This window comes from Balaenoptera acutorostrata, chromosome 21 (assembly GCF_949987535.1).
Source record: "Balaenoptera acutorostrata chromosome 21, mBalAcu1.1, whole genome shotgun sequence".
Lineage (NCBI taxonomy): Eukaryota > Metazoa > Chordata > Mammalia > Artiodactyla > Balaenopteridae > Balaenoptera > Balaenoptera acutorostrata.
Window position 1 is genome coordinate 4,219,687 of NC_080084.1, and position 26,562 is coordinate 4,246,248.

A 26,562-nucleotide genomic window follows, 5' to 3' on the forward strand; every position below is an offset into this window, starting at 1 on the left:
CCGTGCGCCCAGGTCCCCAAGTCCCCGAGCCGCCGGCGTTGGGCTGTGCGTGTGAACCTCTGGGCGGTGGGAGGTGAGACCCCCTGCAAGATTCGCAGCCCAGGGTCCTCTCTGAGGCCCTGGAGGGAGATCAGAGAGGCCGCAGAGCCGGGGGTGTGGGGTGAACAGCTCCTGGAAGGCGAAGAACAGAGGCGTTTGTGGTCCCCGCAGAAGAGAGGAGAGGCGGGGTGAGGACAGAAAGAGAAGGGCTCGGAGAGGCCTGGAAACCGGTGAGCCCAGGAGGATGCCTTCTGTGGAGTCGCCTTTGTAGCTACTCAGAGCCCAGCGTGCGTCCCAGCCAAAGTAGGGAAGGGAGGACGAGGAAGAGAAAACTTGGCCAGTCAAGAGAAGAGAGACGAGGACGCTTCTCTGGTGATCTGTTGAACTGGATGGGTTTTTCTGCCGGTAGGAAAGCGCCCACAAGCCCAGTGACACGGGGAGGTGTGGAACTTAGGCCCCAGGGGATGGTTGGCTCGCGAGGCGGGGAAGTTCCGTCCGGTCAGGCCTGCGGAGCCTCTTCCCATGGTTGAGCGAAATGCTGGGTCACACGGTCCGCCCGGCAATGAGACGGTGGAGTTCCAGTGACGGCGACACTTGGGGGGCCCATCGTCGCCCCAAGTAGGCTGGCTCTGCGGCGCTGGCTGTGCTGCTTCCCGGAGGGGAAGTTACATAAGATGTGCACCTGCCACTGTGCTGGTACTGTACATGCCGTCTGCTTTAGTGCTTCCGGAAGCTTCCATGGGGCCACATGACCCATGGGACCGGCCCGAGTGGCTCCCAGTGCCCCGAATGGACCACTGTGGTCACTTCATCTGAAATGGCTATCGTTTCTCAGAGATCGTTTTAACACACTTCTTAAATTAAATATAATATTAAAGTATGTACATATCATATTGCAGAAATGTAGATAAATAGCAGAAAAGAAAAAAACACATAACCCTGCTCCACAGCACAGCCAGTCTTATTTTGACGTATTTCCTTACAGTCCTTTTTTAAATGCCTCTGAATAGTATAAATGCAGCTTTGTATACAACATTACAAACTTTTTGCCATGTGTTTTTTTGAGGTCTTCATAACCGATTTTTAAATTGATGGTATTTTCATTTCTTTTGCTATTTAAGTGGGAGCATTTTGAGTTTTCTAATAAGTATTAGGTGTGGAGATTTAATCTTAATTTTTTAAAGTAAGGCATTTTGTGCTAGCTCTTGGCTATTAAAAGCACTCAACAGCCACGGTTAATTTTTAGAACTGTCTCTCCTTGTGTCTGTTAACAGGGATCTACCGCACAGAAAAGGATAAAGGCACTTTGTACGAGCTCACGTTCAGAGGGGACCACAAGCACGAGTTCAGACGCCTTGTGTTGTTCCGACCGTTTGGCCCCATCATGAAGGTGAAGAAGGAGGAGCTGAACATGGCCGGCACGCTGGTCAATGTCATCGTCCCACTGGCCAGGAGGGTGGACAAGTTCCGGCAGTTCATGCAGAATTTCAGGTGGGCCTGTCGGCACGTGTGTGTGAAACGCTGACGGCACGTCCTGTCCCTCCCTGCTCCCTGCCCAGCACGAAGGCCCCTGTCTCTCCCTGTTCGACTCTGTTTTCTTCCTGTGAAGTTTATCGTTGTATCTGCCTTTCCCTAAAGCCAATAGAAAGCTGCCAGATAAGTGGATTTACCTTCAGAAGCGAAGGTTAGGAAGACTGGGCTTTCATCAGGATCTGTAGGGTCACGCCTGCTGGGTTCCATTCTGACTGCAGTTGGGGCTCAGGTTGGGGGACCACGAGGCCGTGTTGTCCCCTCACTGGACTGGGCCCCTCCCAGCCTCCGAAAGGCCGGCACCCGCGTGGCCGTGGACCTGTGTGCTTGGCTGCAGCCTGGCTTCCTTCGGTGTCCTGCCCTGGCAGCGGCTGGAATGCATTCAGTCAGAGTCTTTTTTATTTTAACCTGTGTCTCCTCAGAGATTACATGGAAAATTATGCCCAGAAGTCTCCCAGCACTCATATTTGTAGCTACTCAAGAAGACTTAAGAGGGTTTTATGTTCCGATGCGGTGTGTAGTTTTTACACGTGTCTTTGAGCTCCTGACGGTGCAGTGTTGGATCTTACACTCTTGTGGACGACACTCACACGCTGCTTGAGGTCAGTCGGCTAGCTGACTTAGCCGGCTATTTTAAAGACAGAACGTCATGTGTGCCTAATGATAAATATCGGAAGATCAAACTTACTTTTAATCTTTTATCATTAAATTCACTTTATTAAAAGCCAGTAAGGCTCAGTATAAGGGTGTAGTTGAGGCTTCTCAAAATTCTGGATAATGCACACGTTTGAAGAGTAACCCGTTTCTGGCCAGGCTTCAGAGATGGGAGTAAATGAAGCCCAGCACTTATGTATCTGGGTCCCTTTCTGTCTTGTAACCTCAGTCTGAACGTGTCCTTCAAGCAAAGGTGACAGCTCCTCTCAAGATGGTCTCATTCCAGCTTCCAGAACCTTCTCCACTGGCATATTCAGGCCTGGAGATGATAACAGTTCTGCAGTCACTAGGAGGGGATATTGCTCTCATCCCCGTGTCCTCCTTACACCCTATCATTAAGCTTTGTAAATAGGTCCTTAATACATCTTCTCCAACTAAAAAGAGTAACCCTTTTCTAGCTACATTTTAAGGTCAGAACCCAGGAGTCTTTGGGGGGCCCTCTGGCCTGGTCTTCCGCGAGTTCAGAGTCCCTCGGCGGCACTCCTGATACGGCTGTGTGTGTGTGCAGTGTGTGCCAGGGCGGGCTGCAGGTCCGGGTAGAAAGCTCGCTGTTACTTGCACCTGAAGTCTACCTCCCTGTAATTTCTACCCAGTGGGTCTAGTTGTGGCCTTTGAAGCAATGGCTGCCTTTGTCTTCTCGGGGTTTGGGAGCTGGGCCTTCAGCTTGACGTCCTGCGGAGCTGGCTGGGCTGATCTTCCCACACCCACCCCGCACCAGTTTGGAGAACACCCCGGCGCGCGATCCCACGACTGTCGGCAGCGCCCCTCTGGCCCCGGCACTGAAGTGGCTGTGTGGCTCTGGCTCCCTTCAGCCCCCCTGGGTGCGTCTGTGCCCCTCTCTGCCTTCTCTTCGGACCGGCCGAGTGCACTGGCCAATGAAGCATCCATCCTGGGAGGACGGACCCAGGGCTGGGTACCAGGCCTGAAGGCAAACCCTGACTCCCAGCGGCCGGTGTGCCTGTTCCCAGGACAAGTTTATAGAAAGTTCCCTCAGCCAGGAAGCTGCCTGGAGCCTGGGGCAGGGCCCTGAGGTTGGCGTTAGCACACAGGCCGGTCGCTAGAGAGCTGAGCTTGGCGAGGTGGTGCCCCCGCCGGAGGGCTGTCTGCTCAGGGCACAGCCGAGTCCTCCTTTCAGGACTCCGGAGCCTGGAAGAAGGATTCTCTTGGGTGCATATGACTAATTATTATGACTGATTATTGCCTTAGTGTCACGAAGATGGCAAGTAATTAACAGTAGGAATAAAATTGGAAGGGAAATATTGTTGAAAAAAGTAAAACTTTTACAAGTCTCCAAAGTGGAAGTGGTGACATGAATGTCATTCTAGTTAATGTTTTAAAAACAAAAATCCAGGGGTCCTTTCTCTTGCCTGTCACTATTCAGATGCCCGCTGTAGCACGTGGGCAGGAGAGGGTGGTCAGGGGGACTGGTTCCTTGGGGACAAGGAGGGCCTGTGTGTGCACCGGACACTGGACCAGATGGAGGGATAAGAGGAACCTGGCTTCATGGAAAGAAGAATCTTAGTCCCACAGAGATAGAAATAGAGACCAGGACAGTGGGCCAAGAAAGGCTTCCCAGATGGAAGGCGCTTGAGCAGAGGCTGACAAGGGCGTCTGCTCCGTGGACCAGGGGCTTCCGAGCACGTTGAGGTCTCTGAAAAATTGGGATGATAGAGGGTACTCAAGCCTGGGGTATTTAATTCCGGGTCAGAACTTGGTAAAGGTGGCATTTCAAGTTGGCCAGCAGAGAACAGATTGTTCAGAGCATAGCTTTAGGACAACAAACCAAACAGCAGAAAAGATTTAATTCTGACTTCACACCAAAACCCAAAGTAAACTCTGGTCAATTAAATATTTAAATGCCATTAAATTGACTATAAGAGTATTGGGAGAAAATATAAGGGGCTAATTATTCAATATTTGATGTTGTCTTTGTGAAGTCCCTTCCATCCCAGGAGTGGAAACTGTCAACTGTGGTTAGCACTGAATATGGAACTATGAGTGATTTTTATTTCCTTCTTTTGGATTCTCTCCGTTTTATAAATTTTTATATTGTTTTGTAAATTTTTATATAGTTAGCTTTTTTTATGTTTTCTTTAAAAATTCAACGAAATATATTTTTTTGCTTTTATAATTTAAACCTGACTTTTAAGTTTATAAAAGTGACACGTGGCTATTATGAGATGTTTAAACAGTAGAACACAACCAGGAGTAAATTATTTAAAACTTCACTTTTGGCCCTGCTTCCCTAAATTAGCCATTTTTAACATTAATTGAACATTCTGGGCACCTTTATTTGCATTTACACAGATAGAAAAATAACATGCTTGAAATGTAATTAAGCATGAGACATGCCATATGTTCTATTTTTAATTAAATAATTAAATTTTACCTTACTTAAATTTATAGAAAAGAATCTGAAGTATAACAGAAGAAATTGCTGATCTTTGAGAGAATGTTTCTGTGTTATAAAAGATCCCTCTAAAATTAAAAAAGTAACTTTACAAACCAGAACAGATTGGAATCATTATGTATTTTTACCCCATATTTTAGTTTTAGACTACATTGGTTGAAAAATTATAATAAGAAGAGGAGAGCGGCACAGTTATATTTTCTCGCTCTCCTGGTCCCATCTCCCCATTTGCTCTATCATTTTTTTTTTCCTTTAAAGTACATTTTTTTTAACATCTTTATTGGAGTATAATTGCTTTACAATGGTGTGTTAGTTTCTGCTTTATAACAAAGTGAATCAGTTATACATATACATATGTTCCCATATCTCTTCCCTCTTGCATCTCCCTCCCTCCCACCCTCCCTATCCCACCCCTCTAGGTGGTCACAAAGCACAGAGCTGATCTCCCTGTGCTATGTGGCTGCTTCCCACTAGCTATCTATTTTACGTTTGGTAGTGTATATATGTCCATGCCGCTCTCTCACTTTGTCACAGCTTACCCTTCCCCCTCCCCATATCCTCAAGTCCATTCTCTAGTAGGTCTGTGTCTTTATTCCCGTCTTGCCACTAGGTTCTTCATGACCTTTTTTTTTTTTTTCTTAGATTCCATATATATGTGTTAGCATACGGTATTTGTTTTTCTCTTTCTGACTTACTTCACTCTGTATGACAGACTCTAGGTCCATCCACCTCACTACAAATAACTCAATTTCGTTTCTTTTTATGGCTGAGTAATATTCCACTGTATATATGTGCCACATCTTCTTCATCCATTCATCTGTTGATGGACACTTAGGTTGCTTCCATGTCCTGGCTATTGTAAATAGAGCTGCAATGAACATTTTGGTACATGACTCTTTTTGAATTGTGGTTTTCTCAGGGTATATGCCCAGTAGTGGGATTGCTGGGTCATATGGTAGTTTTATTTTTAGTTTTAACATTGTGAAAATGACTCTACTACCCAAAGCAATCTACAGATTTAATGCGATCCCTATCAAACTACCACTGGCATTTTTCATAGAACTAGGACAAAAAATTTCACAATTTGTATGGAAACACAAAAGACCCCGAATAGCCAAAGCAATCTTGAGAACAAAAAATGGAGCTGGAGGAATCAGGCTCCCTGACTTCAGACTATACTACAAAGCTACAGTAATCAAGACAGTGTAGTACTGGCACAAAAACAGAAATATAGATCAATGGAACAGGATAGAAAACCCAGAGATAAACCCACGGACATATGGTCACCTTATCTTTGATAAAGGAGGCAAGAATATACAATGGAGAAAAGACAGCCTCTTCAATAAGTGGTGCTGGGAAAACTGGACAGGTACATGTAAAAGTATGAAATTAGAACACTCCCTAACACCATACACGAAAATAAACTCAAAATGGATTAAAGACCTAAATGTAAGGCCAGACACTATCAAACTCTTAGAGGAAAACATAGGCAGAACACTCTATGACATAAATCACTGCTCTATCATTTTTACCTCATCAGGGTTTGCAGCCCTTACACTTTGCGTTGTAACCACAGCTCCTGTGTGTTAAGTGGATTTAGTGCATTCATCAGCTGTCCTCCGACAGTGGCTTCTTCATTCCTGAGGTTTGGGTTGTCTGGATTTCATGGTCAAGACATTTCTTCAAGAAGGGTCATGAGTGCTTGAGAATAGAATGTCTGCTTGTTATCTGCACAGTTTAAGGATGACGTGGCTGGGCTTAAAACTCTTGGATACACTTTCTTTCCTTAGGACCTTGTAGAGGTTCTTCTGCATCTGATGATACCGTGGAGAAGTGTTAGGACAGCTTTATTTTGTCTCTCCTGAAAATGACAGAAGAATGCCTTCCTTTGTTGTGAATCGTGATCACTTAATCAGGATATGTCTCACTCAGCTCAGTGCCTGTTGTTCTCTCTTCTGTAATTCAGTTTCCTTGTTTGTTTTGTGGATTCTTTCATTTCAGGGAACTTTTTCTGGTGTTCTAATTTTGAGTACTTCTACTGCTTTGGGTTTGATTTCTCTGCTTCTCAGACCCAGTTGTGCATTCCATAGGTTTTCTCCACTTACTAGCTTCTCTCTAGTTTTTAATGTGTTAGTCTTTTATCTGCTTTCACGTAAGCCTTTCCTTTATGTGAGTAATTTAATTTTCAGATACATCTATTCTGTACCTTGCTGTTTCTAATTTACTTCTTCTGTTTCTTTTGGTTATCACGTTATTTTTCTGAGCACAGAATGTGCTTCTTAATCATAATCTGTTATTTTTATCATTTCCTCTTTGAACTTTTTTTATTGAATTCACATTTTTATTAAGAAAGTGTGAAACATTTGTAAGACATTTTCTTCAATTAGAGTTATAGTTTCTCTCAGACTAGGTTTTTCGTTCGTGTTTGAACACTGTTGCTTTCTGAATGCCCTCTCTTTCTTCCTTTAACTTTGCTGTTGTCCTTCAGATGTGGCTCTCTGCTGTTTGTCTTCATCCCTCTTGCATGCAGCGTGCTTTCTGCCGCTCTGATGTTGTAGTGGTGGGTTGTCCTTGGCTGTCCCCCACCCTGACTGAGGGCTGTGTCACACTCCCAGCTGTATTTTGTGTTCTCCTCACGTCCTTCATGGTCTGGAAGAGCAGGTGAAGGAGGAGACAGCTCTGCTGGCCTTTGTGCACCTTTCTTAAAGGCTCCAGATTCCTGCAGCCCCTCCAGGCCTTGGGGCGGGCGTGTGGTGGTACCAGCCTCACTCTACCTGGTTGTGGGTGGACCTTCATCCTAAATGGCGGAGGGGGGATCCTTTGGCTCCCAGCAGGGGCCTCTGTTAAGGGCTGAGGCTAAAATGTCAGAGGGAATTGGCCCCCGTTCGTTTTCCTCTCTCATCTTACCCACCAGTTGTTTTCAGCTCTTTCCACTCCCACAGGTAAAAATGGGGAAAAAAGATGAGGCTTTGGCCCTGTATTTGCTGGGTGGGCGGGGAGGGGTCTGGCTGTCAGTGCCCCTCGCCCCGGCTCCTCTTCCTGCTCTTACGAAGGATCTTGACTTAATGCGATGCCTTTTCCCCTCTGGTCCTGTCACACCTGCCTCTTTGCGGGGGTTAGTTCACCGAGCATCATTAGGATGGCCCTGCTTCCTTTGTCACTTCCTATGCGATGTGGAGGGACCAGATACCCTGCTGTGGCCGTCCCTGTGTGGAGACCCCGCCGCGGAGCCGGGACCCCTGTCCCCCAGCCTTCTCATCTGCTGCACACCTCCGGCCCCTCTTCTGCAGCACTTGTGGAGCTGGAACCATGAGGCTATGGTGGACTCTTCCATTTCTTTCCTTGGCCTCCTCTTTGTGACATTCATGGCAGATTGTACCTCTTTTTTTGGCCATTTGTTGGTGGCAAGATTTTTGCCATTTTCCACTCTTTTGGGTACATGGTTGCAATGATCACCACTTGAGGTTAGTTTATTTAAAACATTATCCTCCCAATGCATCTCCTTTAAAATGTAAACAACCTTTGCTCTGACACCATTTGGCTGAGGACTTTTACAAGTCACTTCATACATCTGGGCTTTAGCATCTTCTATAACATCAAAGTACTGGTCCACATGAGTCCCTTTCACCTCTGATGCTGGTTGTTAGGTTTTTTATTTCCCACTTCAGTATCAGTGTGCTAAGTATTCAGCTAGAAAAGACCCAAATGGCTAAGCATTATAACAAATATGTCTTCTTGGACAGAAGAAATCGATGTAGAGCCTGGAATCACCCAGAGAGAGCAGGCCTGGTCACAAGACACAAAGAGCCCTGGGGAAGGCTGGATCTGAGAAATCGCTCACTTGGGGTGATGACCGGGCATGGGATGCCATCTGCAAGGACCAAGGACCAAGCTTTCCTGGTCCAGAACTGTGTCCGGGGTGGGGTGGACCCCTGTGACAAAATTGATTCCTGTGTTTATGGAGTTCATGGACTAAGGTATTTATTATGATTACTCTTCTATTCTCATGATTATTAGAACCATCTCAACAAATCCTAAGAATTATTTGTGTTTATAAAAAATACAAATTCCATAAAACCATTTTTATAAAGGTCAGTGGACAAGGACACAGTAACAGAGTGGAACAGGGGTGAAGTACACCTGGGTGCCGGGACTGAGGGAATCAGTGCAACGTGTCAGAAGCACCAGCTCTGAACCCCCTGGCAGGCAAGGGGAAGAGAGAAAAAGAAAGGCTAGTTTCCTTCAGCCTCAGTGGTTAATGAAAAGGAAGCTGCTATTTGTTGGGTGAGACAAGATTTTCCTAGCCCTAGACCCTAAGGGCCTTTATTTAAGAGGCCATGAGCAAGAATGGGTGATGTTCTGGGATTTACAAGAAGTTAGGAGGCGAAGCACAGGGAGATCAGCTCGGTGCTCTGTGACCACCTAGAGGCGGGGGATAGGGAGAGTGGGAGGGAGACGAAAGAGGGAGGGGATATGGGGATGTATGTGTATGCATAGCTGATTCACTTTGTTATACAGAAGCAACTAACACAACATTGTAAAGCAATTATACTCCAATAAAGATGTTAAAAAAGAAGTTAGGAGGCTAAAGCTCCTCATAACTTGTCCCCTCCCTGAGTGGCAATGACACCCGGATGTGCCCTGAGGAGATGTATGGACCCTCTGGTCAGTTGCTGTGGGGCTGCTTTGGGGCCTTCGTGCTCCGGGCTCCACTGTTGCTATGGAGATAAGATGGCTCTTTGCTCCAGCAGCCTCTTCCTCCCTTGCTCTCTGGTGGTCCTGATCCCTGGATGAGCCTCGCAGGCTCCACGTGCCATTTCCCCTCCCAGGATGGCTTTATGCATGGCCAGGAGTAGAGGGGGTGCCCCCAGGAGAACTTGCTTCAGATTCAGTCCCCTTTGCCCAATGGTGTGTTGCCTTAAACCCACCTCCCCCTCCTCCTCCTCTCTTTTTTAAACCCCTCATTCTGCCTTTCTTGAAGCTATTCTCACATTTGCTTTTTGGCTGCTCAGTTTCCCTTGGCATCTGGCTTATCGGTTTTAAGCTCATCTATTGTTTTATTGTGTACTTTGTTCGCAGTAGCAGGAGGAACCTCACGGTAACAAAACTATAGATGGTCTTAGTGTCTTTGTCTCTGAGCCTCTCCTAGAAAAAAAGGATTTTTATGGAAATGATTTTTTGTGATTTTCAAAGATCTTTCTCAATTCATTCCAAATTTGTTTGATTTTTATTCTGACTCCTTCCAGCTGGACTGAGAACCCTTTTCCATGTTGCTGTGGGTCTTCTCAGACTTTACTGGTTATTTCTGTTTTAATCTGTCCCTTTCTCCTTCCTCTGACACTTCTCTTGGTCCCTCCCTCGGCATTTATGACATTTAAAGGTAGTATCAGGGACATCTTTTACTTGAATTTTCTTCAGCAATTTTTAAAATCCTTTTCCTGCTTAGCGCCGTTAAGATGTTTCTGTGGACACTTCTGGATCTTTAAATAACAGCAACTGTGGACTCTCTGAGACTGAAGTGGGGCTGCAGCGTGGGCTCAGCCGGCATGTGTGCAGCGGACCAGCTGAGCCCTGCCGTGCGGTGTGCTGGGCCGCACCCGCAGGCTGCGATCCAGGAGGTGCTCGGTCTTCGTTGTGTTTCCCAGAAGGAAAGCTAGCTTACCTTTCCCAGTACCGTCCTCCATCCCTGCCTCGCTCCACTAGCTTTCCTCAGGCAGCGTCTTCTCTGCTCAGACCCCAGTGTTGCACCCAGGAAGGTTTTATGGTTTACATGTTTGAGAAACGCGAATCTACATCATTCACCTTATTTCCGTAAAAGTTTCTCTGTGAGGCCTAATAAAAGATGTTTTTCACTTCATTTGAGCCACAGATTATGTAGAAACATCTGTTCAAGAGAAGGAAATGGTTAGTTGGCAATGGTCCCATTTGCTGTTCTGAAACGTACAACCAGGAGAGCAGGTCCCAATGGCTTGGTTGAGGGTCACTGTTCACGCTCACATCTCAGCTTGTCAGATAACGGTGTCCAGGAGTTGTGTGTCACTTCAGCATGGGGTGCAGGAGTGGGGAGAACCCACCAAAGCAAAAGAAGAACATCATTTTCTAAAGCCTGATGATGACAGGCCCCCACTGCTCTCTGTTCCCTCCTCCGTCCCTTTGTGCCTGAGCACATTTCTTCCTGGTGTCCTCGACGACCAAAGGGAGAGATGGTAGCCTGACAGGCTGTTATGTGTTATTTCATTTGCATGGGACGTAATTAAAGCCTAAACAGGGTTTCTTCTCATACCTGATATACCTGAGGAGCAGACTGACTGAGAGAAGAATCGGGACGTGATTTCCTTGCATCTGCGCCTTCTCAGCCAGGAGAGCCCTTTCCCTGGTCCTCTCCACCTGCGTGGCGTCTACTCACCTGTCCAGGCCTGGCCCGGATGCTGCCTTGACCTTGGTACCCGTCCCCATCACCCACCAGAAATGAGTCACGTCTCCGCCGCGCTCCCCTGGCTCATTAGACCTGTTACTGCCATTATTCTGTCCCGCCTTGTCCTGTGCTCTTCAGGTGCCCATTCCTTCCTGTCAAGTCCCTGATGCAGGAAGGGTGACCAGTTGTCCCAGTTTGCTTTGAGGTGTTTCCTGGGATGTGGGCTTTCAGTGCTAAACCCTGGAGAATCCCAGGCAAACCTGGATGGTCCCCCTACAGGACCATACACGATGGTTCTTTTATCCATTGGATCAATGGATAAAATTGGAGTAATCTTACTCCAATGAGAATTATGCATCACACAACAAAGGGACTCAATAATGTTTGTCATTGAAACCGTGTTTCCGCAGGCCACTCAGCCCAGGGTGTAAGAACAGGGCCCCTAACTATGAGAAACATGGTTTATCCTTCTCTCTCCCACCTTCTGTGGCGAGATATTCAGCCTCCTGTGCCCTCTGGTCTTTGTCCGACTTCCCAGGGAGGTCTCACACAAGGTCAGACACACTTCAGCCTCCACTAACTGCCAGGTCAGCTGCGTGGTGCAAACTCAGTGCTTCTCACAAGAACAGCATCGCTGGTCCTCACGGATGCCGAGGGGCTTTGGTGCTGCCATGCTCTCTGCCAGCAGCATCTGTCCTCCACTTGGCCATGCCCACTACCCAGCTTTGTGCTGGGGTCCTGAGTGGTAGGACCAGAGCCGTGAGGCGTCCTGGGTGCATCCCTCACCCTCGCCAAGGAAACCTGAGGTACCAATACCGGGCTGGTCCTGAGGGAAACTGGGCTGCATGCCTAGGTAGGCAGGACATTGGAACCCCTTTTCTTACCTGTCCGGGTAGGGTATGAATGACAGTCAAGGGTCTCTTTCCACGGTGCGGTTGTACAGATTAGTAGCAGAACTCAGAGACCGTGACATGCTCTCAGCCTCTTGGGAAATAAAAATATAGGTGTTTAAGTGGCTGTGATCCATGTTTTCTGGCTGAAAAGATATCTTATTTAGTCTCTATGCTCTGTGTTACAATATCCTGGGTGAGAAGGAACTGTTGTTTCCTCTCTAAAGTCCTAAAAGATAAGGTCTTGGTGACATAGAAACAGAATTTTTAGGCTTCCACATTAAGGTGGAAGAAAGTCCAGTGCGGAGCTAAAGCAGTGGAGCTGGGTGAACCAAAGAGCTTCCCAGAGGGTTCTTAGGAAGTTGGGTTCCCTGAGGTTCGTCCCAAACACCGCCACCCTGCTGTTATAGAGACGAGCTAGCAGGGCACCTGAGTTAGCTCCAAGGACCTAGGCAGTGTGGGTCCAGGTACAGATAATTACACCAGAACACACATCTCTGTGCCCACAGTCACCGACGTGCACACTCTTTCTTACACATCTTTCTGGGGATGGAGTCCAGTGAGAACTGTTTTGAAAAATATGAAAGTTACAAGATCATCAGACATTTGGTGATGGTGCTTCTCTCCGGCAGTGTGTGTTGGCTGTAGTGTAGATAGCTTTAATCATGCAATCTCCAATCAGATAGAGAACTACTCTAGGGTAGAAATGGCCTACTCATTTTTTAAGATTTATTGTTTGGTGAAGGAAGGAAGGAATAAATGAATAAATGGAAAGGGCCCTGGAGGTGGCCCTCAGAACAAACTCTGCTTTGCCTTTTCGGGAAGCCTGAGCTGGTGAATGAAAAGTAAAGGTCCAGTGTGTCTCTGTTTTATTCCTTGAAAACAGGAAGTCCTTTGATGGATTTTTAAAATGTCAACGAAGATGTTACTAGAAAAAACAATAATGCTTTTTATTCAGGCTCAGCGGGTGACCCTCTGCTGATTCTGGGATGGATTTGTCCAACTGCCCATACTTTTAAAGCATAGTTTTTCGGGCACTTGGTGCTATGTGTGTGGGCTTTTATTCTTCCCTGGCAAAGGAAATAACAGTGTCATCTGGCAGGTTTGCAGAAGGGATCGTTTATGTACAGGGAATTTTGTGCTCAGTGGGTGGTAGCTCTGTCTGCAGGGCTGAGGCTGGGGGAGCACTCAGTTTTGAAACAAGAATAGCACCTGGCCCCATTCCTGGTCCCTTGTCTGCTTCTCGGAGCCCCGTCCTCCATCTGCTTTTAGGATCAGCTCTTCCCTTCCTTCCTCTGGAAAGAGAGAGAATTCTCCGAGCCAAGCCTCTGACCAGGTGAGCCCTGGTGCCTCTGCCCAGGGTCAGTAGAATCTTCCCCAGTACTTCTTCCCTCTGGATTCTCTCCTCCTCCTCTCTGCCGTCCTAAACCCGGCCCGTCCTTCAGGGTTCCAGCCATCCAGCCCACAGGCTTGGCCGTGCTTTCTGAATTCTGTGAACTTTTATCAATGCTACGATGTGTCTGATGATTTCATTTGAGCTCATTTATTTCTCAAGTAAGGTTTTTGAGTGCAGGAACCGTATCTTCTCTGATCTTCCCAGCAACCCCAGGTAGGCAGTCCCTCCTTCTTGATGTCACGATAAAAATCACTGCATAAATTGGCCTCTGCAGTTAGAGCTCGGAGACTCTGAAAGACTCTGACATGGATTGTTGTCAGGGGTTAAGGGAAGTTGCAACACAGCGATAAAAGGAATGAAATGGAAGGGCATGCAAAGTATCAGCGTATCACAAGTACCATCCTGCCAGTAGAATCGTTCCATTCATTTGCTTTCAGAAATCTGCTAAAATGACACACACACGTACATATCTGTACACACATACATTTTTTTTTTTCAAACATCTTTATTGAAGTATAATTGCCTTACAATAGTGTGTTAGCATCTGCTTTATAACAAAGTGAATCTGTTATACATATACAATATGTTCCCATTTCTCTTCCCTCTTGCATCTCCCTCCCTCCCACCCTCCCCAACCCACCCCTCTAGGTGGTCACAAAGCACCGAGCTGATCTCCCTGTGCTATGCGGCTGCTTCCCACTACATTTTACACATAAACACATTTTTATACACACATATTTACATATACATCCATATACACACATCAACACACATTACGCATGTGGTACACACGTGTATATGAAGTAAACCCTCAGCAGAGGACAGGGCACGGGCAAATAACAGATATGCTTTGGTGGGGAAGGCAGGTGTAGGCCTGGCCCCGCCCAGAAGGGCTGCCGGGAGCCTGGCGTGTGTGTGCTGGGTGCCTGGGACCGTCAGCCACAGGGAGGAGCAGTGAAGGAATCTGCCTAGGGAGGGTGAGGTACAGCAGCTATGCTCTGGGCTATCACCCCTCCACACAGCCATGACACTGGGTGTCCCCAGGGTTTCTAGGGTCCTAAACAAATAGATGTCTTTTTATCTTTGCTCGTTCAGTCTCTAAGACTGTGTTGCACACACGAGAAAAGGCAAGGACGAGGAATCCAGTCTCACCCTCGCTGGACTTCAGTGTTCTCATCTGTACCTTGGGCTTTGTGTTTTCTATACTTTGTATATTTTTTTCTAACCGAGAAGGGTACGGACCCGGGGCCGTTCTAGACACTGGATCCAGGCCCTGATGGGCTGGACCTGAGGCAGGTTGAGCCTGTGGCCTCTTGCATCTGAGTTTTCATTGACCAGATCTGCATGTTTAAATTTCATGGTTTTCGTGGTAAGAGAAATAAGAATACAGGTGATGGCAAGAGCCAGCCAGAATGTCCTGTCCCCTCTCTGCTCTCCTGGCAGCCCAGTTCCCTCCCAGGACCCTTTTGCACTTTACAGAACAGGTATTTGTTTTGACTTTGCCTGTTGCTGTGAACACAGGACCAGACATCCATGTTTTGTCTTCTAGGGAGATGTGCATCCAGCAGGATGGGAGAGTTCATCTCACCGTCGTTTACTTTGGAAAAGAAGAAATGAATGAGGTCAAAGGAATACTTGAAAACACTTCCAAGTAAGTCTGATGTGGAGCCATGGTGGGGAGTCTGGAACCTGAACGCGGGAGGAGATACCTGAGCTCATGCAAGCCGTTTTATGTCCCTTTCACTGTGGGCGACCCAACCCGGGAGAGTGACGGGCTGGCCTTTTGCGTGTGGTGGTGTCGGGGGTGGGAGCTCTGCGCCCTCCTTCCTGGGGACCACCTGCCTCACACCCGCCCTCATTGTGAGGGGTGTCAACTCGGACAGTGGGGGCAACTGCCCAGAGCACCCAGGGTCGGGGGCAGGGCTCCTCTGGCCCCCGCATGACACAGCAGGTTTGGGGACCGCACATGGCAGGGGTGGACTTGGGGAGCACAGCCACGCAGGGAGCTCCTTCTCAGTCCCCGCTCGTCAAGGTTCGCTCTCATCCGCTTAGCAAATGGCCTCACCCTTCTGACTGTCACTCGTTCTGCATTTTGAGAGCTCAGGGGCCTGTGATGCTGGGTAGGGACCCTAGATTAACAGAAGCTGTTTAACCAACACTTTTGGACCGAGGGCTCTGGATTTTTACCTCGTTCATCAGTTACGTGGGAGATTAAATGTATTCAGAAGCAGAAGAGAGGGGTTTTTCTTACCAGAAGAAATGAACAAGCATGTATTTAATGAGTACATATCTGTGGCATTTTCTGCTAGTGAGGAAGCTGGCGGTACTGCCCGCTCCCTCTGGTTCGCAAGCTGCAGGTGAACGACGAGGTGGGTGTTTCCTCCATAGGTGCAGCTTGGAGGGTGGTCAGAGGTACTGGGGGCAGAAGTCGTCTGAGTAGGTCCGTATGGTCTGAATATAAACAAGTCCCTCTGTTTTGAGTCTTTGGTAAATGGTAATAGGATGACAGTCAAAGGATAAGATGCCGAGATTGAGTGCACTTTTTGTATTTATTTTCAGGCTTTGTTACCAATTTTGTATTACGAGCACAAGATCAGAATGCTAATTATTATTCAAACATCTGAAGCAGTGCACTGGTCAAATTTTGTCCACATTTACTTTTGTAAATAAAGTTTTATTGCCTCGCAGGCGTGCTCATCTGTTTCTGTATTAGTTATGGCTGCTTTCGGGCTACAGCTGCAGGGCTGAATAGTTGTGACAGATACAGCGTGACTCGCAAAGCTGAACTCTTTACTATCTGGTCCTTTACAGAAAGAGTTTGCTGACCTCTGTTCTAAAGCAATAAGGAGCTAAAAGAGTTTAAAACTAGTACCAGCTTAAAGCTATGGCACCTGTTGAAGGGAGATCAAAGGGAATAAAATAATTCGATATCCTGAATGTAAGTGAAATAGAAATCTCTCGACTCCAATGCATTGCAATATCCTTTTCATCTCTGCTTAGGAGTAAGGAGCGTGAGTTATTAGAATTCATGTCCTCTGCCCAGTGGATAGGTTTTAACATCTCTGCAAGTAGCCACCCCCTGGGTGTGGACCTTTTTCAAGTTTCCCAGATGATTCTGACGTGCAGCCAGGATTGAGGACGATTGTTTGGGAAAGTAGCGGCCCGCACCGGGGCTGCCCGAGGGAGGCCTTGGTTGCAGCCAGCTGCCTCCTTTCGAGGTATTTTGAAGTAGAGATCCAGGTGATTGGAAAGCCCAGCCAGGACTGAGACGTCAGCCCTGTTGGCTCTGGCACCTTCCGAGGACATCAGAAGGTGATCAGATGTCTGATAGATACGTGTAACCGACTTTACACGAGTCTGATGGACAAGTGAAGGCCAGTTGAGACAGTGTTATGGGAAATACCCTTTCCAGTAACTGGAGCGCCCAGGATTCTATCAAGGCATTCTCCGCCATATCACATGACCTGGCAAGCTGAATCCGCAATCAGAAGGTTGCGTGGTGAGCGAAGAATGAATCTGAACGAGAAAAGTAAAATCATTTGAGGGGTAGGGATGGCTTGGAAAATTTCCAGAGATGAACCTACCCGTGATGGGGACTTCGTTCTGGAGCCTGAGGCAGTCTTTAAAGCAGTGCTGCAGAAACTTCGGCGAATGCATTGGAGCGCCATTCTCTGTGTTGATTCCTCTTTCTGTTCACTGGCGACACTGCAGTGTTGATGTCACCGATGCCGTGGGGTGTGTCCTGCCCCTTCCAGGGCGTTGCTCTAGGAATGCCCTGCCCTCTGCCACCAGCCTGAGCTGATTTCCCACGGAGGCCTGCAGCCCCACCGTCCAGATGAAGTTCCTCATCACCCACTGTCCCAGCCTGGTACCCAAGCTGGCTCTTACTTCTAACTTTGTTTTGATGACTTACTGCCCCACAGCCAGATGGGGGCGCAGTTTACCCTTTGTCTTCACGCCCATTATTCTCTTAGGTTTGGCCTTCCCTCCATCCTCCTTCCTACTTCCTCAGACCCCCTACCTGTGCATCCCTGCCCAGGTCCCCACTCTGGAGCTCATCCTGACCTGTCCCCATACACCCCTTCAGCATCTCTTATCTGTGGCACTTGGCATACGATTCGCCTGTTTACGTTTCTTTCTGCTGTCCTCACTAGATTATAAGTTGCTTAGTAGTACTGTGTCACATGCTTCTGAAACTCCAGCTCTTGGCACTGGGCCTCACTCAGTTTTAAAATGTTCAGTGTTCATTCATCAGGAGAAGGACAATGCCAGGTGTGTAGTAGATTTGTACACATTGTAATCTATATAAAACGCATATACAAAGCTTTATTTAAATACCATTTTTATCATTCTCTTAAGATGCTAAAGCTTTTATTCAAATGCATCTGATCTTTGAATAATATAATAACCATTGTTATTAGCATGAGTTATGTCATTTAATATTCACAGCAACCTTATGAGATAGAAGCTGTTATTAACCCCATTTCTTAGATGAAGAAACGGAGGCTTAGAGAGGTTGTTACTCAGGCTGCCACTCCGGCCCACGGGGACAGCCAGATCTGAACCTCGTCTATAACTCCTGGACTCCCAGTCTTAACATTGCACCAAATTCTCACTCCAAAAACCGATAACTGTTCATTGAGAACAATAAGATTTGAAACCAGTTTAAATGAAATTTATTTCATTTGGCTATCAGCATTGTGACCAAACTGTTCTAAATGTAGCTAATGTATATATTTTAAGAATATCTTGAAAAACCCCAGTTTAGTGCCTAGCATGCAGTGTCTGTGTCTCTTGGTTTACGCTTACTCTGTCGAGCTTTACATCTCAGTTGATTGCTGTAGAGCAGTGTTTTGCAAACTACAGTTTGTGATTCATTAGAGGGTTGTGAAATTGATTTAGTGGGTTACGTGCAGTGTTTTTAAAAAATCAAAATAGAATAGAAGATTATCAGAATACATCCCAAGTATTAAAGATAAACATTGTTTCATGAAACTTTAATTTCAGTGTGTGTGTGTGTGTGTGTGTGTGTGTGTGTGTGTGTGTGTGTGTGCGCTGTGTCATGATGTATAATATATTCTTTTGAAAGGGTAAGGGTTGTGGTCAAAATATTTAGAAGCCACTGACGTAGATAACAGTACAAATCAGTTCTCAATATCTGATTTTTATTCCACAGAGTTTTTCATACTAAGCTTCGGTTAATCTCAGATTACACCCTAGCTCAGTGGTTCTCAAATATAAATGTACTTTGAATAACCTGGGGTGCTTTTTAAAATACAGATTCCTGAGATCCAGCCCCAGAACTTCTGAGTCATTAGGCCTGAGATGAAGCCTGGGAACCAACACTGAGAATGAGCTCAACCTGTGATGCTGATGTGGGTGGTCCATGGCCCACATTTTGAGGAATTCTGGCCTAGGTGGACATTTGCTTGGAGCTATGTATTAGGACATTTTAAAAAATTCATACTGGTTGGTGGATTTGCATTTACTGCGTGGTATCTTCATCTTTGTCCACTCGTGAGGACACAAAGGCATCTTTCAGTAGAATCACCTGTGACATTGAAGCACCAGAACTGAGATACTGCCCTGTCCTGCAAGTATGTGCCTGAGAGGGGGTTTTGTGTGTGTGTGTGTGTGTTGTCAGGAACATGCCCTGTTGCCATGGTGTTGTCCACATTTCATGCCTCTTTGAAGGGATTTGCTTGACATGTACCCTCGGGAACATTTTATCAGGACATCCCAAAAGAAAATTGGGGGGAAAGTCGTCTGAAATTTGAGAATTGTTGCTTTGTTTTAATATTTTTTCATAAACAAGGACGTTTTAGATAAGAATGTCATCTGCTAAAATGAAAAAAGCTACACAGTGAATTCCCTCCTAGAAGATAAAGAGCCTTGGACCCTGGGAAGCACCTCACAGGTGAAGGCAGCACCTAGGCCTGTGGCCGTCTCACTGGGCATCTGCCAGAGAAGGGGCTAAGCATGACTCTGCTTGGTGACCAGCTCTTTGTGGAGATGTGCTGTATTTTTAGGTATTCCAAGTTGTTCTTTGGGGGATTCAAACATGGCATATAGATTACAGTATTGTGACAGTGTTAAATTTCTTGAGTGTGATTATTACATTGTTATACTGTTATAAAGGAGAGTGTCCTGGTTCTTGGGGAGTACTTATCTTTGAAAGTGAAGTTGCCATGATGTCTGTAACCTCAAATGGTTCAGAGGAAGGAAGGAAGGAAGGGAGGGAGGGAGGGGGGAAATATGGCAAAACTTTAACACTTGGTGAATCTGGGTGATGGTATATGGGTACTTTACTATGCTTACAACACTTCTAAAGGTTTAATTTTTTTCCAAGTAAAAATTGGGGGAAAATATATTATGGAAAAAATTAAATGATATTAAGTTCATACAATGGAATATAATGCAACAGTTAAAAAAAAGGTGATATCCGTGAAAATGGTGGAATAAAGAGCTTGCAAAATTCTCCTCCATAAAAGCAGTGAGAAAATGGCTAAAAATTCTCAGAATCAACTTTTTTAAGAACGATGGAAATTAAAGTTTGCAACAGTCTGGAAAGTGTTTATCCAAATGACTGAATTTTGGTGTGAACAGGGAGCTTTGCGAACTTTAACTTGCCCCATTTCACCCCCGCCCCCAGCTCTTCAATAGCCTTGAGGACCGGCAGCCCACAAGAATCATAGCCGGGCAGCCACTGGGGGCTGGGATGGGGCTGGAGCTCCTTGAAAACATTATTCTCAGAGAATTGTCATTATTGGACCTGCCTGCGGATTTCTTTGGAAGACCCTGCTCACAAGGTTGTCTTCATTTGACCTGACTCAGAGGCCTCCCCGTGGAACTTTTTATCCAGGGGTATTTGACAAAAAACAATTGTAGGAAGTCTTTAGCTTTGTGGCTGCCTGAGGTGTAGATAAGAGTTGGGGCAAACAGTAGACTAACCAAAAAGCTCAGAAGGTGAATCTGAGGAGTGAGCTCTCCAAAGAGGCTTTGAAAGCTCCAGCACATTCCTGGGGATCCAGAGGCTGTGCTCATACTTAGGAAAGACCTGAGCAGGCCCTTACTTTTTACCTCTGACTGATCTTGAGACTCTGTGCAAGAAGGAAGTAAAGGCTCAGGTAAGTTGTTACCTGCTTGGTTGTGTGTTGATGACATGCCCCACCATGCTCACAGAGTCCCCACCATGCACACAGAGTCCCCTGGCAAAGACTGGGAGACTTATTGGTTCCAGACATTTAAGGAAATCCCTGCTTAATCATTAGCTTACCACTAAGTGGTCACACACAAGAGTACACTTTACAGAATTAGTTCAGGAAAGTCACTAAACAAACAAACAACAAACAGCAACAATAGCAAAACCCTGAGGGGGGTGGAGATTCTGATTTCCAGGGCTGCCACATTACATTATTTTAAATGTTTAGCTTTAAACAAAAAATTATGAGGCATGCAAAGAAACAAGAAAATATGGCTCATGCACAGAGAACAAAATCAATCATTAGAATTGTTCCTGAGTAAGCACAGGTGTTGTACTTACTAGACAAAGACATTAAGTCAACTGTATTAAATATGTTCAAAGAATTAAAAGAGACCATGTTTAAAAAACTAGAAAAGTATGAGAACCATGTCTCACCAAATATAGAGAGATCAGTTATAAAAAGAACCAAATAGAAAGTCCGGAGTTGAAAAGTACAATATTTAAAATAAAAAAATTCACTGTGGGGCCTCAACATCAGGTTTGAACAGGCAGAAGAAAGAATCAGTGAACTTTAAAATAGGTCAATTGATATGATATAGTTTGAGAAACAAAGATAAAAAAGAATGAAGTAACTGAGAAAATCTCAGAGATCTGCAGGATACCCTCAGGCATGCCAACATAGACACAACGGGAGTCCCAGGATAAGAGAGAGAAGAGAGCGAAAGAGGCAGGAAAAAATATCTGAAGAAATAATGGCCCCAGACTCCCTGTATTTGATGAAAACATTAATCTACACATCCAAGAAGCTCAAAAACTCCAAACAGGAAAACTCAAAGATATGCACATTAGACATATCATAGTCAAATGGTTGAAAAACAGAGAGAAAGAATCTGTGTTACTGAGTCCAAGCTCGTACTGTTCACTGCACAACAGGCCAATAAATCAAGAGGCAAATTGTTGGGGCAAGGAAGGAATAACGACTTTATTTGGAAAGCCAGCAGACCTAGAAGATGATATACTAGAGTCCTAAAGAACCATCTTTCCTGAGTTAGAATTCAGGTTCCTTTTATACTAAAAGGGGAGGCGGGGTGTGGTTAGTTGTTGCAAACTTCTTGGTGCTGGAATCCTTTGTTCTTGCAGCTGTCCACGTAGGTCAGGTAGGTCAGGTAACGATGTTCCTGTAAACCTCCAACAAGACAAATGTTCTTCTCTGTTCTGCAACTTTTTATCTCTATATGAATGGAAAAGAGTTATACCTTTAAAGGTCAGAGCCTTCAGAATGGGCTACCCTGTATATTTCAGGCTATAGGCAACATATTTAACTTCTAGCAAAAGCAGTAGAATACAAAGGTTAAAGTAAAAGAAACAGATCCAATATGGAGTCAGATTTGTTCTTCCCTATTACATAAGCAGCAAGAGTGAAGCAACTCATCAGGTCCATGGGATCCTTAATAAGATGGAAAGTGGGGTGGCATATTCAAAGTGCTGAAAGTAAAGTGCTGTCAACCAAGAATTCAATATTCTGCAAAACCATCCATCAAAATTGAAAGAGAAATTAAGACATCCTCAGTTAAGAACTGGAAGACTTTATCACTAGTAAACCTGCCCCACAAGAAATAATGAAAGGGGTCCTTGAGGCTGACATGAAAGGACACTGGACACAAACTCAAATCCATGTGAAGAAATACAGAGGGCCAGTAAAAGTTACTACATAGGGAAATATGAGACACAGTATAAATGTATTTTTTGCTTATACTTTTTTCCTATCTGATGTAAAAGTAAAAAGATAACTGCATAAAGCAGTAACTATAAATCTGTATTGATAGACACACAACTGATCTTTTATATGTTATTTTGTTTCCTGCAACTTTACTGAATTCATTTATTAGTTAAAATGGTTTTTTGGTGAAGTCATTAGGGTTTTCTATAGATAGTATCATGCCATCTGCAAATAGTGACAGTTTTACTTCTTCCTTTCCAATTTGGATGCATTTTATTTTCCTTTTGTTGCTTAATTGATCTGGCTAGGACTTCCAATACCGTACTGTATAAAAGTGGCGAGAGTGGACATCCTTGTCTTGTTCCTGATCTTAGAGGAAAAGCTTTTAAATTTTTACTGTTGAGTATGATGTTAGCTGTGGACTTATAATATATGGCCTTTATTATGTTTAGGTACATTCCTTCTATTCCTAATTTGTTGAGAGTTTCTATCATAAGAGGATGTTTGAATTTTGTTTGAATTTTTTCTGCATCTATTAAAATAATAATATGATTTTTATTCTTCATTCTGTTAATGTGATGTATAACATTTTCAAATTTGCAGATATTGAACCATCCTTGCATCCCAGGGATGGATATCTCTTGATCACGGCGTATGATCATTTTAATGAACTCTTGAATTCAATTTGCTAGTATTTTGTTGAAGATTTTGCATTATGTTCAGGGATATTGGCCTGTAATTTTCTTTTCTTGTTGTGTTTTTGTTTGACTTTGGTATCAGGGTAATGCTGGCCTCATGAAATGAATTTGGAAGTGTTCCTTCCTCTTCAATATTTTGGAAGAATTTGAGAAGGATTGGAATTACTTCTTTAAATGTTTGGTAGAATTCATCTGTAAAGCCATCTAACCCTGGGCTTTTATTTGTTGGGAGGTTTTTGATTACTGATTCAATCTCCTTGTTCATTATTGGTCTGTTCAGATTTTCTATTACTTCATGATTCAGTCTTGAGTGTTGTGTGTTTCTAGGAATTTATCCATTTTTACTAAGTTATCTAATTTGTCAGCATGTAATTGTTCAGAGTTGTCTCTCACAATATTGGGGATTTCTGTGGTATCAGTTGTAATGTCTCCTTTTTTTGTTTATAATTTTATTAATTTGAGTCATCTCTCTTATTTTTCTAGATAATGAGCTAAAGGTTTGTCAATTTTATTTATCTTTTCAAAAGAAACTTGCTAAAGCAATTGTATGAGCAGGCTTGTATATAAGCTCAGAAACTAGAAAACTCTAAATTGTTTAAAATGCCTACTATGAACAACTGGCTGAGAATATGTTTAGCCTTAAATTATTTACTGTATTCAGATCCCTTTAGTAAGTAGAACTCACAAGAAATGTCAATATTCAGGGCTGTTAGATTTAAAATTTTAAGTTATCCACCAAATATAATATTTCTATGTAAATTTTTAAAGGTTTTTTCTTTTTTTTTATGAAGGGCTCTTGTGGGAAGTGTCACATTAAGAGGATTTCCTTGCAGGGGTGGGAAGAAATTTGTATTAGAGTAAATCACGTTAGACAGCAAGATCTTTTATCATTTTTAAGCCCGCAGTTCTGGGAAATGCAAGTCAATTAGAGAAATTAAATCTCTGGTTGAAACAGTGGCTTCCTCAGGTCATATTAACCTCTGTCAGCATGACTACATATAACCTGGAGGAGACCCCACGCATCACACTTATTATATAAAGGAAAGGAATTGAATGAGAGACTCAAGAGTTTCATCAGTTGATAATACAATTCAAGAAGAAAAGAGAAGAAATAATTATAAGTAATCCTGGGGCCGTTTGGAACTGCCGACTCTGATTCATAACAGGAAATTACATAGTAGAGAGTGTAATGCCCACATTCTACCGTGAAAAAGCCCATTCCTCACGAGGCCATTACTCTAGACATGCCGCTAAATATTACATTTCTTTGTATGGCTAGATTAAATATTTCAAACCAAATTGCATTTTATTTTCCTCAGCTCTCTTTTTTTCTGTTACTTACATATTTGTCATCTTCTTAAAAGCTTGGTTTGTGCCTGTCCTTGGGAATGTGTTGGTTGGAGCCTCTTTCTGATGGGGGAGGCGGGCTTAGGATGTGTGAGGGCCTCTCTGGTGCCCACCTGAGGGGATGAGGTGGCGTCTTGGGGCAGCATCTCCCACAGTGACAGGTCTGAGACACACTCTGTGTTTTCCATTGATTCATCTCTTGATTCATCTCTTGATTCACCCAGTGTTTATTGAGCTGCACTGTGTCCCCGTGGGCGCCACTTACTGCACAGCGCTGATAATCTCTGAAGATAGAGATAAGAAAATAAGGCAGTCCCTGTCCTCCAGGGTTTAGAGGACAGACCAGGTGGTCCAGTGCACAGGGCACGAGAATGCACTGGGCCCAGGAAAACGGAGGCGGGACTGGCCCAAACGCCTGGGGGCCCAGAGAGGGCACCTTGGTCCACAGGAGGGTGAAAGTCAGTGACACTCGATGTGGGCCGTGAGGACTGGGTGGGATCTTCACTGGAGTCAGGGGAGGAGGTGGATTCCGGGGAGGGACCACTGAGCTGACACAGGAGGCCCCAGTGTGTCCACGCTCTTGGTGCCCATCTTCCGGCTGGTCGCTGCGGAGGGGATGGGGATGAACAGAGAACTAAACAGGGCCCCTGCCTCTGTAGCTCTGCGGCCTGCATCTGGGGTTGTGGCCCTGTGGTCGTGTCATGCACATTCCCAAACCCACGACCCCACGGGCCAGTCAGTGTTCTGTGTTGAAATGTGTCCTTGCTTCTGCACAGCCTCTTAGTGTGCTGTCCACGTGCTGCTGGGCAGGGCGCTCAGGCCCAGCGAGCAAGTTCCTCTGCGGGAAGGTCCGGGGCCCGGTTATCCTGCAGAAGCTGGTGTCCCTTCATCCCGTGCACCCTGTGCTCCGGAGCTGGTGCTGATGAGTCTGAGATGGGAGGGGGCGTCCCACTCCCAGCCCAGAGGCATCGCGGTGTGTTCATCTCGCCATTCTGGAGAAGAGGGGAGGGAAGTTGTTCTGATTTGGTTTCTGGTGTCTCCAGCTCAGCCCTCTTTCTCAGCAGAGATCACGTGTCAATTATCAGAGGTCCTTCCTGACAGCAAGAGAGGAGAAGGAGGGGTCCTGGTTAATTATAGGGGGTGCTGGGCTGAGTGATCAGGAGGAGGGCAGCACCGATATCCACCTGCAGACAGACGTGTAACTGAGCACAGTGACCTGGCCTCCCCACTGGGAACCACGGATGGTGACAGAGTTACCCTGCGCCTCTCCAGTGCCCAGGACCGGCCGATGGGGCTTCCCGGGCCAGCAGGGACTCGTCCCCACCCTGCCTCGGCACGCAGTCTTGTCCAGGTCCCTCATGTCCTCTGCTGGCCAGCGTTGGTCAGGGTGGATGGGAAGCCAGGGTTCTGTGGGGCGTGGGAAGCAGAGGCGGCCGGGGCCCGTGGGGCAGAGGGGCCGCCGTGTGGACAGCGAGTGGCAGGGGCTGTGTCCTGGGGCTTTGCGTCCGGCCTGTGGGCGCGCTGGAGAGTGGGTTTGAAGTGCACATTCAGGTTTGGTGGTGCTGTGGGTGTAACGTGGCTTGTCTCATCCTCGTCGGGAGGTTGGACGAAGAGAGAGGAGGCAGATTGCGTGTGCATCCGGCCGTGGGCCTGGCACCCGTTCCCCAAGATCTCTTCCTCTACAGACCACACACTGAAGCACGGAGGCCGATGTTCTAAGACTTTAAAATAAATTCTTCTGCATCAAGGTCATCTCAAGCACTAGGACAGTGAGCTGTCCCAGCCCCCTTTCCCAGGGACGGTGACCAACAGGCGATCTCCCTCCCCTCCCCTCCCCTCCCCCGCCCCTTTCCCCTCCCCATCCCCTCCCCATCCCCTCCCCATCCCCTCCCCTTTCCCCTCCCCCTCCCCTCGCCTCCCTTTCTCCCACCCCTTCCCACTGCAGCAGGGCAGAGAAGAGCAGTCCATCAGCAGAGTTCGGACCAGGGCTTGGGAAATTGGGGGACAGAACAAACGAGACTAAGCTCTGTGTGGGGTACGTGTGTTCCCCAAATCACCACCCTCCCCGGACCTGTAGCACTCTGCTGCCTCCCTACCACTCACTCAGCCCCCTGGCTGGTCATGCCTTCGATGCTGTTAGTTCAGTTTCTAATGCTGCCTGTATTCTTATTTAAGTATTAAACATGACTCCACTTTGTG

The 26,562-nt window shown here is 45.9% G+C and overlaps 1 protein-coding gene across 15 annotated transcripts in view; it reads left to right on the forward strand.

Moving 5' to 3' along the window:
* CSGALNACT1 (chondroitin sulfate N-acetylgalactosaminyltransferase 1) overlaps nt 1–26,562 on the forward strand; it is a 343,992-nt gene that overhangs the window by 301,517 nt on the left and 15,913 nt on the right. For all 15 annotated transcript variants that reach the window (XM_057537121.1, XM_057537122.1, XM_007178985.2 and 12 more), the window contains 2 exons: nt 1,314–1,530; nt 14,944–15,045. In XM_057537121.1, coding sequence (XP_057393104.1) covers nt 1,314–1,530; nt 14,944–15,045 — 319 coding nt within the window. The remainder of the gene's footprint in view (nt 1–1,313; nt 1,531–14,943; nt 15,046–26,562) is intronic.